Source organism: Lipotes vexillifer, unplaced genomic scaffold (genome assembly GCF_000442215.2).
Source record: "Lipotes vexillifer unplaced genomic scaffold, Lipotes_vexillifer_v1.1 scaffold298, whole genome shotgun sequence".
NCBI classification, from domain to species: Eukaryota; Metazoa; Chordata; class Mammalia; order Artiodactyla; family Lipotidae; genus Lipotes; species Lipotes vexillifer.
The window spans coordinates 121,007-132,564 of NW_006793272.1; the positions used below are offsets into that span (position 1 = coordinate 121,007).

At 39.6% G+C, this 11,558-nt stretch overlaps 1 protein-coding gene across 2 annotated transcripts in view; it reads left to right on the forward strand.

The window, feature by feature from the left end:
- Positions 1-11,558, forward strand: part of TMEM164 (transmembrane protein 164) — a 169,326-nt gene that overhangs the window by 97,985 nt on the left and 59,783 nt on the right. The window contains exon 3 of one of the 2 annotated variants that reach the window (XM_007466290.1): positions 10,236-10,302. The exons of the other annotated variant lie outside the window; for it this stretch is intronic. Within the exon in view, the coding sequence (XP_007466352.1) occupies positions 10,236-10,302 (67 nt within the window). The remainder of the gene's footprint in view (positions 1-10,235; positions 10,303-11,558) is intronic. 2 annotated transcript variants of the gene reach the window in all.

Sequence of the window (11,558 nt, forward strand, 5' to 3'; positions counted from 1 at the left end):
TATAATTGAATAATATACAGCAGTGAAAAACAGACTAAGTGTGTTAACATGGACAGTTAGAAGAAGCCATGTTGAATGAAATGTAATTTGCAGAAGGGGATGGATATGCATGTACACACACACACACACACACAGTATATCATTTATCATTTATTTAATGGGATAGACATGAAACAACAATGTATATGGTTTGTGGATATATACAAATGTAATAATGTATAAAAACATAGGAAGGGGCTTCCCTGGGGGCGCAGTGGTTGAGAGTCCGCCTGCCGATGCAGGGGACACGGGTTCGTGCCCCGGTCCAGGAAGATCCCACATGCCGCGGAGCGGCTAGGCCCGTGAGCCATGGCCACTGAGCCTGCGCGACCGGAGCCTGTGCTCTGCAACGGGAGAGGCCACAACAGTGAGTGGCCCGTGTACCGCAAAGAAAAAAAAAAAAAAACATAGGAAGGACTCCAGCTCCTTCAGAATAAAGGCTCCATCTGGTTAGGGAGTAGAGGAGATGAATGGTATTCAGGAGGGTTACATGGAACTTCAACTAAATCAGTAATGTTCAAATTTATTAAAGTGGGATGCTGGATGCAGAGGTTCCTTTTATATTATTTTTATACTTTTCTGTATGTTGGAAAATTTTAGTGTTAAAACTAGAGGGAAAAAGCACTATTTAAAAGGCTTAGAATCTAGGATCACTTATTTTGTAGGTGTAAAAGCTGAGGCTGGGAGAGTTGAGTGTTTTGCTTCTCATATATTTTTGAATTTTATTTAATTTTCATACAGTAGAGTTGACTTTTTGGCATACAGTTCTATGAGATCTTTTTTTATTATGATAAAATACACTTAACATAAAATGTAACATCTTAACCATTTTTAAAGTGTACGGGGTCAGTGGCATTAAGTACATTTATGTTGCTGTGCAACCATCACCACCATTCATCTCCAGAACTCTTTTCATTTTGCAAAAACTGAAACTCTGTACGCATTAAGCAATAAATCCCATTACCTCCTATCCCCAGTCCCTGGCAACCAGCATTTCTGTCTTTACGATTTTGACTACTCTAGATAGGTACCTCATACAAGTGGAATCATACAGTATTTGTTCTTTTGTGACTGGCTTATTTCACTTAGCAAAATGTCCTCACGGTTCATCCATGTTGTAGCATGTGTCACAGTGTCTAAGGCAGAGTGACATTTCATTGTATGTATATAGCATATTTTGTTTATCCATTCACCTGTTGATGGACACTTGGGTTGCTTCCATGTTTTAGCTATTGTAAATAATGCTGCTATGAACATCAGTGTACAAATATCCCATAGAACCCCTGCTTTCAATTCTTCTGGGTATATGCCCAGAATTGGAATTGCTGGATCATATAGTAATTCTATTTTTAATTTTTTGAAGAACTGCCATACTGTTTTACACAGCAGCTGTACCATTTTACATTCCCACCAACAGTGTATAAGAGTTCCAATTTGTCCATATCTTTGCCAACATTTGCTGTTTTCTGTTTTTGATAGTAGTCATTCTAATGGTGTGAGATAGTATCTTATTATGACTTTGATTTGCATTTTATTTTCTACTTTCCCTTGTGATTTTTTCTTTGATCCATTGATTGTTTAAGAATGTATTTAATTTTCACAAATTTGTGAATTTTCCCATTTTTCAGTTGACCCTTGAACAGCATGTGTTTGTACTGCATGGGTCCACTTATACACAGATTTTTTTCAATAAATACTACAGTACTGTACAATCTGCAGTTGGTTAAATCTGTGAACATGGAACTTTGGATATGGAGGGCCAACTATAGAGTTATACGCAGGTTTCTGCTGCTTGGGGTATTGGGGCTCCTAAACCAACCCCCGCCCATGTTGTTCAAAGGGTCAACTGTACTTCTGTTAATGATTTCTAACTTCATCCTGTTATGGTCAGAGAAGATATTTTGTGTAATATCTATCTTTTAACATCTGTTGAAGCTTAGCTTTCCACCTAACATATGGTCTATCCGGGAAATGTCCCAAATGCACTTGAGAGAATGTGAATTTTGTTGTTGTTGCGTAAAGTGTTCTCTATATGTTTGTTAGCTCTAGTTGGTTTCTTGTGCTGCTCAAGTCCTCTAGTTTCTTGCTTTTCTTCTGTCTGACTGTTCTGTTACTGAGAGTAGAGTATTGAAGTCTCCAACAATTATTGTAGAACTGTCTATTATTTCTACCATCAACTTGGTCATTTTTCCTTCAGATATTTTGATGGTCTGTTATCAGGTACCAACATGTTTATAATTGTCATATCTTCTTGCTGTATTGAACCTTTTACTAGTAAATAATTTTCTTCCTTGTCTTATAAACTCTTTTTATTTGGGCAGACATTTATTTATTTATTTATAAATTTTTATTTATTTTTGGGCTGTGTTGGGTCTTCGTTGCAGTACGCAGGCTTTCTCTAGTTGTGGCAAGTGGGGGCAACTCTTTGTTGCGGTGCGCGGTCTTCTTATTGCGGTGGCTTCTCTTGTTGCAGAGCATGGGCTCTAGGTGCACGGGCTTCAATAGTTGCAGCACGCAGGCTCAGTAGTTGTGGTGTGCGGGCCCTAGAGTGTGCGGGCTTCAGTAGTTGTGGTGCTAGAGTGCAGGCTTAGTAGTTGTGGCGCACGGGCTTAGTTGCTCCATGGCATGTGAGATCTTCCCAGACCAGAGATCAAGCCTGTGTCCCTTGCACTGGCAGGCAGATTGTTAACCACTGCGCCACCAGGGAAGTCCTGTAAACTCTTTTGATTGATGGTTTATTTTGTGTGATATTAGTATAGCCACCTCTGCTCTCTTGGTTACCATTTGCATGGAATAACTTTTTCTGTCCTTTCACTTTCAACCTACTTCTGTCTTTGGATCTAAAGTGTGTCTCTTGTAGACAGCATACAGTTGGATCGTATTTTCTTTTTAATCCTTTCTGCCAATCTCTGTCTTTCGATTGGAGAGTTTAATCCATTTACATTTAAAGTTAGTACTAATAAGCAGGGGCTTCTGTCATTTTGCTATTTGTTTTCTATATGCTTTATAACTTTCTGTCACTCATTCCCTGCATTAGTGTCCTCTTTTGTGTTTAGCTGATTTTTTTTTGGTAGAGTAACAATTTAATACTCTAATCATTTCTTTTTGCATATATTCTCCAACAGTTTTCTTGGTGGTTATCATGGGGAGTACATTTAGCATCCTAAAGTTATAACATTTTATATTGAATTTATTAGCTTAATTTCAATAATATACAAAAACTCTGCTCCTTTACGGTTTCATCCCTACCCCTTTCAGTTAATGATGTCACAAAATTATATCTTTATACATGTATGCCCCCAAACTTAATCTATTTAAATGCATTAGTCTCTTAAATTATGTAGAAAACAAAATGTGGAATTACAAACCAAAGTTACAGTAACACTAACTTTTAGACTAATAATTGTGTTTTTAAAAATGTATTAATCTCTTAAATCATGTAGACAATAAAAACTGCTGTTACACTAGTACTAGCTTTTATAATTGCCCATGTATTTTCCTTTACTGAGATCTTTATTTCTTCATACAGCTTTGGGTTACTGACTGGTGTTCTTTCACTTCAACCTGCAGGACTCCCTTTTTAGCATTTCTTGCAGGGCAGGTCAAGTCATAACAAACTCCCTCAGTTTTTGCTTTTCTGGAAATGTCTTAATTTCTCTCTCAATTTTGAAGGATAGTTTTGTTGGATATAGGACTCTTGGTTGACAGGCACCCCTCTCCAACACACACCTGTTTAGCACTTTGAATATATATCTGCCCATTGCCCCACTGTCTTCTGGCCTCCAAATCTGATGAAAAATCAAATCTGATGAAAAATCAAATCAAATCAAATCAAAATCTATCAGTGTGGGTCTATTTCTGGGCTGTTCTGTTTCGTCGTTTGATATGTCTTTTCTTGGCCAGATTGCATTGTTTTGATCGCTATAATTTTATATAATAAGGCTCACAGTCAGGTAGTGTGATTCTTTCATCTACCTTCTACGTTTTCAAAATTATTTTAGCTATTCTTTCTTTGCCCTTTCATATACATTTTAGAGTCAGTTTGCCTGTATCTACAAAATATCCTGCTGAGATTTTGATCAGAATTGCATTGAATCTATAGATAATTTTGGCGAGAATTGACATCTTTCTTATGATGAGCCCTTTAATCCTTGAACATGGTATGTCTTTTTATTTGTTAGATCTCTGATTTCTTTAATCAGCCTTTTGCAATTCTCAGTGTACAGATTCTGTACATATATTGTTAGATTTATACCTAAGTATTACAGTTTTGGGGAAGATAATGTAAATAGTATATGTTTTAAAAAATGTGGTTTCCAGTTTTGCACCACTATTGTGTAGAAATGTTATTGATGTTTGTGTGTTGACCTTGCAATCCTGCAACCTTGCTAAAATCATATATTAGTTTTCGGAACTTTCCTGTTGATTCCTTGGGATTTTCTACAAATATAATAATTCTTTGCAAACAGAGATAGTATTATTTCTTCCTTTCCAATCTCTATTATTTTTGTTACCTTATTTCACTGGCTAAGACTGCTGGCATGATGTTGAATTGGAGTGCTGAGTGTGGGCACCCTCATCTTGATCCTGATGTTAATGGGGAGAGCATTCGGTATCATTAAGTATGATTTTGGGCATAGTAATTTTTAGATGTCCTTTATCACGTTCAGGAAGTTCCCTCCTATGGCTAGTTTGTTGGTATTTTTGTTATCATAAATAGATGTTGAATTTTGACAAATGCCTTTTCTGTATCAGTTGATATGATCATATACTTTTTTATTCTTTACACAGTTAATTTGGTAGAATTCATTAATTGAATTTCAGATACTGAGTCAGGACAGGACAAACCCCACTTAGTCGTAGAGCAGTGTTCTTTTTATACTGCTGCATTAGATTTGCTAACATTTTATTGAGGATTTTAGGGTCTGTGTTCATGAGGGATATTAGTTTAGTTTTAGTTTTCCACCTCCTCCTCCTCCTCTTCCTCCTCCTCCCCCCTCCCCTCCCCCTGCCCCCCAGTTTTTGTATCTGGGTAATAATAGCCTCATAAAATGAGTTGAGAAATGCTTGCTTCTGTTGTATTTTCTGGACCAGGTTGTATAAATACTTGGTAGAATTGATCACTGAAGCCATCTGAGTCTTATTCAGAAGATTTTTGACTACAGATGCTTTTTATTTTCGAGATATACTTGACATATAACATTATATTACTTTCAGGTATATAACATAATAATTTGATATTTGTATATATTGTGAAATGATCACCACAATAAGTCTGGTTAATATCCATCACCACAGATAGTTGCATATTTTTTTCTTATGATGAGAATTTTTAAAATATGCCCTCTTGGCAACTTTCAAATAATATAGTATGGTACCTATCATCACCACGCTGTACATTACATCCCCATGACTTATTTCTTTTATAACTGGAAGTTTGTACCTTTTGACCACCTTCACCCATTTCACCCACCCCCAACCCCCTGCCCTCTGGCAACCACCAGCCTGTTCTTCGAATCTGTGAGTTTGTTGTTTTGTTTATTTGTTTGTTTTAGATTCTACATATAATTGAGGTCATGCAGTAATTTGTCTTTCTCTTTCTGACTTACCTCACTCAGCATGATCCCCTCAAGGTCCATCCAGGTTGTCACAAATGGCAGGGTTTGGACCATGCAGGTTATCTGTTTGATCTTTGGTGAGTTTTAGTGGTTTGCGGTTTTAGAGGAAATTCTCCATTTTGTTCTAAGTTCTTGAATTATGTGCATAGAAATATTCATAGTATATCCTTATTATCCTTTTAATTCCTGAGGGACTGTAGTGATATCCCTTCTTTCCTTCCTGATATTGATAACTTTTGCATTCTCTCTTTTTATGCATGTCATTCTGCCTAGTGGTTTCTCAATTATATTGCCTTTTTCAAAGGCAAGCTTTTGGTTTCATTGATTTTTCTCTATTGTTTTCATTTTTACTTTCATTGATTTCTGCTCTTTATTATTTCATTCTTTCTGCTTGCTTTGGGTTTATTTTGCTCTTCTTTTTTTTGGATTCTTAAGGTGGAATCTTGGGTTACTGCTTTGAGACCATACTTCTTTCCTAGTATAAGAATTTCACGTTATAAGCATCTCACCCATTTGGGCATATCGTATTTTAATTTTTGTCCAGTTCAAAATATTTTATAATTTCCTTTGAGAATTTCGTTCTATGAATTTTCCTTTCCAGGCACTCAGAGAACTTTATCTGTTCCATGTCTTTTGATTCTTGGTTATAAATCAAGTGCTAAATTCAAATATGTCATCTGATGAGGGTTTTTTAATAGCTTCATTTGTCATTGTGAATAATAATGTGATATTCATTTACCTTGCTTTATTAAGGATTATAATAGCTATCATGTATTGAGTGCTTACTATGTCCTAGGCACTATGTTGATCACTTTACATGGTCTTACCTCATTAAATTCTCTCAACAACTCTTTTAGTTGGTACTGTTATTAGCCCCATTTTACTACTGAGGAGACAGAATCACATATTTTTTTCTTTATTTTTGAAAATTGTATTATTTATTTATTTATTTGGCCATGCCGTGGGGCATGCAGGATCTTAATTCCCTGACCAGGGATCGAACCCATGCCCCCTGCAGTGGAAGCGCAGTCTTAACCACTGGACCACCAGGGAAGTCTCTGAATCACATATTTTAAGTGATTTGTCCAGAGTCAACTCAGCCAGTAAGTGGTAGAGCTGGGATTTGAATGTAGGTTTGATTCCAAACCAAGTTCTTAACCATTATACTACATTTCCTCTAGTTATTTTATTTCTTGGCTTCTCAATACGATTGTCAGCTTCTTGAAGGCAAATACTAGGTCTTAATTATATTGATCTCCTTTTCTCTATAGCACCAGGAACGATATTAGACACACACTAATGGACTAATGTGTATGGACTAAATTTAATGAAATTAACTGACCTGAAAGAGAATCAAACCCATAACACTTGCCATATTGCCCCAGGTTGTTACCAACTAAGGTAACTTAGTACAGTATCCTACACAGAAACAAAAAAAAGCTGACAGAATATTTGTGACAGTGGTAACGGCCAAGTGTTCTGGCCGGCAAGAAGACGATTTATAAGTGTGACTAAACTGACCTGGAGTCCATCTCCAAGCTCTACTCTTTGGTTCTGGCCTTCAGTCTGTCCTTTTGCTCTCTCTCGATCTCCTTCTCACACTTCGAATTTTTAAAACAGTTCGACTATCCTCCATGGTTCATGATCCCTCTCGTCTTTTAATATGAGACTTTTAGGTGAGCTCTTCACCATTTATTTAAGAAACATGTATCTGAGTCTTACTGTATGCCATGTACTTTTTAAAGCACTTTATACATATCAACTCCTTATAATAATTCTGTGAGTTGGTACTGTTATTATTCCCATTGTACAGATGAGGGAACTCTCACTGGATTTTCTAGTGGTTCATTTTCTATTTCCAATACCCAATAGAAATCTGAGTGGCAGGATGGAGGTGGTATAAAGCAAAAGCAAAAGCCTTTGCCTCTGATGTAGTCAGTCATTTACCTGTTGGGCTGTGTCCTGGGTCTTTAGAGGGCAGTGAAGCTGTGTAATTGGGGCAGTTTTGCAACAGAACTTGTAATAGGGGTTCCGTCGCTCTTAGGCATGACCTTCCCTGCCCCATGGGCATCCCAGAGCCTTTTTTCCTACCTGGTCTGTTGTCTCACACACACACACACACACACACACACACACGCACGCACACGCACACACATGCACGCACGCAACATGTGTAATGTTCATATCATGGATTTGAAGTGCACGGTACAGCAGCAAAAACACGGTCTTGAAACTTGGTGAGTGTGACTTCTCCCTCTGCCACTTATTTATTATCTGTTTGATCTTGGGCAAGTCATTTAATCACTTAGTACTTTGGTTTTCTCAGCTGTGAAATTGAAAATGATACTGATTATAATAAAAACTGTGAGGATTAAATGAGATGATGCATTTGAATACTTAGTCCAGTGATTGGCACATGAAAGTGCTCAATATATGTTAGATATTTTTTATAATTAGTGATATGCAAGACCCTTTTATATATTAAGTATAATTCACCCTTTGGCCTGTATGTAGCTTGTGGAACTGAATTTTGAGGACCCAGAACAAGGCTTGTCTTTATCTAGGAATTTATTGGTTATTTTGAATCTTGATGTTGGCTTTTATCTTGTTTATCTCTGGCCTTCCATGGGCCTTTGGGATCAGTTCCATTATCCTCAAGATTTAACTTTTGTTGCCCAAATATCTACTTGGCCTTGTGTAAATGTCAGCATTCTTTTAAGGTCAGTGGCAAAGCCTGGCACTAGGGTTCAGCTTTACCTCGACTATCAGTGAGATGTTTCCTCTCCCAGGGCGAGTGTTTCTGCTGTGGCTGTCACTTAGGAGGGTCCAGGGGGCAGAGTTAGGCCACACGTTACTTCACCCCAGCCCTGGAACCGCTGTTAATGAGCCCTGCTCCAGGCATTGAGGCTCGAGCCAGAGTTTTCAACAGTCAGTTTCTGAGAGCATGGGGTGCCCCCTAGAAGGATGCTGTTGTAAAAGCATGGTAGTCTGGGCAACCCGGGGAGGGACATTGCATTGATGTGCCTCCAAGGAGGTGGTAAGAGAGACCCCTGTAACCAAAAGGAAAGAAAATGGAGCATCTGTGACTCTCTACCTGAGGTCATATTTGCAATGGAGGAAGGGAGTCAGGCTCTGATACAAGACAGTGAGAGGGGTCTGGAGTCAGATAAACCTGGGTTTGCATTGTGGCTCTACTGTCCTCTGTGTGACATTGACAAAGTCACTTCACTTTTCTGAGCCTGGTTTCCTCATCCGCAAAATGCAAACACTAATTGTACCCATCTCACAAGATTGCTGTAAAAATTCGGCGAGAGAGTTTACTTAAAGCAGTTAATTTGATACTTGCCTGGAATATGTTAAGTGCACATCATCACCATCATCGCAGCACTGGTAACAACAAGCAGCAGAAAGAAACAAACAGCAGCCTTGGGGCTTGTGTGCTGTTCCCTTGGGGCTCCTTATAACATTTCTGTTAGTCTTAGGCACACGTCCGTGAGCGCCAAGAGAAGAGCTTAAGTTCTTCTAGGTCCCAGTCAGGGCATAACAGAGATCCTGGTATCACGAGGCTGCTGTGAGTGTGGGTGTGAGAGAGCGCGAGAGTGAGCTTGAGGTCCAGAAGCCACGTTGACTCAGCGATGGTTGTACGTGACCCGTCAAATTAGCTTTTCTCCAGGAGGAACAGACTGTCATTCTTTGCTTCTCCCTCAGTAGTAAAGGACCACTTGCCTGGATGAAGGGAGCTGCTTAAATCCATCCCCACAGCTCACACAAGCAGAATTTGTTCCTGACTTGCTTGTTCGTGAGCAAATCAGGAACCCCCTTACAAAGGGCTCCTAGTGTGGGTTTTAACAAGTCTGGACTTGGGAAACGGTATCCCTACCCGATGCTGGAGACGCATGGTTTTCTTGTCTCTGTCTCTTTTTTCTTTTGTGTTTTGCTTTTAAATCACAGAACCCAGTATGTAAAATAGATGAAAGTTTGGAAGGCTGCCACTTCTGCCCTCCCCACCTCCCGCAGCAGCCCCTGAAGGTGTTTCTAAGAAGGTGGGAGAGCGCATTTGCAAACGCTGCAGTTGGCTCCCTGGGTTGTATTAGCTAGCCTTTTTATGCCCAGGTCTCTGTCTGGGGAGAAGCCTTGGGCATGGCTGTGGAAATAAGCAGCCTTGCTCTAAGAAACAGGTCTCTACTGTAATAACACACTAGTGTAATAACACCTGGCTCCCGCAGTTCCCCTTTGTAATGCTGCCTGAGCCTCAGCAGTTGGAGCTGAGATTGGGACTGACCGCATGTTTAGGGAGCCCAGAGCTCATTATGCAATGAAGTGTTGTAACCAAAGCGTGTTCACAAAGTGGTTGGGGGATTTTGAGGTGGCGGTGGTGCTCTTCAGAATATTTCAGTTAATGCAGAGTATGCTGCTTTTCATTTATTTATGCGTGTGTGCCAACTCCAGTGCCGTTTTACACAGAGAGCCACTTGTTTACATGCTCTCCCATCTGGCATGGCATAACCTGACACAGTTTTGTCTGCCTCTGCATCAGAGTCAGGGTGTGACCTGCACTTTATCTCTTTTCCTCTCCAGGCTACAGATGCACATGTTGAATGGAGCTCTTCTTGCCCTGCTGTTTCCTGTGGTAAATACGCGGCTGGTAAGTAACCTCTTCTAGGAACATACCAGCAACATATAAAACGGTATTTGCTTGCTCATCCTTAGCTCATGTGCCCGTGTGAGTTTTAATTTTTTTTATATTAAAGTATAGTTGAGTTACGATATTATGTCAGTTTCAGGTGTACAACATAGTGATTCAATATTTTTATAGATTAATCTCCATTTACAGTTATTATGAAATATTGGCTATGTTCTCTGTGCTGTGCAATGTATCCTTATAGCTTATTTATTTTACACATAGTAGTTTCTACCCCTTACCCCTCCATGTAAGTTTTTAAATATCTATACATTCAATGTTGAGGTTTGAGGTTTGTATCCTGTTTGGATACAGTGGAGCTTGATGGGGCCGAGAGTATTGTGTGGCACACTAGGGCTTTAATAAGGGTTTAGGCCAGAACCAAAACAGACCAAAAAAGCCTACAGAGGCTCTTGGAAGGGTTTGGTGAAGAGAAAGGGGGCCCCACCCATTTCGACAGAGGCTTCTAGGTGTTCTAAGGGCCTCTAGTGTGGACTCAGCCACATTGGTCCAGAATAATCTGCTGGGGAGCCTCAAAGCCAGTCTGCCTTGCCAAAGGCCCCTTTGGGCAAGAACTGGATTTTTTCCCTGTTCCTCCAAACCCACAGGGCAGTCTGGCCCACACATTCCCCCAGTGGCTAGCAGGTAGAATCCCCCTGTGGCAGGTGGCTGGGTGATGAACCAGTGCAGAGGGAAGCAGAAGCTATAGGAGTGGCTGGGCCCTGTCCTCAGACTCCCATATGTGGGACTGCAGAGGGATTAGCAGGCTGGATTAGAAAGCTCAGGGAAAGAAATCACCTGTGAAATCCTTCCTACTGCTTTCTGTTTTCATGACTTAAATTTGCCTCACGCATTAAGATCATAGTTTAAATCTCATAATGATAACCCTTCCTCTTTGCATAGCATTTTATAGCTTACAAGGTCTTTTCCAATAACAATTGTGTAACGTAGATATTAAGCTGGGTGAGGGCGAGTATTATGGCCTCTTGTTATAGAAGAAGAAACTGACATTCAGGGAGACACACAAATTCTAAGTGGCAGAGTTGGGAGTGGAGACTAAGCCTCAGATCCTACAACCACAGCTACACTTCACTCTCTCTGAGGATTTAGTCACTCCCTCTCCACAAATACTCATGTATAGCCTTATGATTGTTATACTTTTCTAGGTGCCTGTTATATATACATCGGTAGAAATTCCTCCCTCCCTCCCTCCCTCCCTC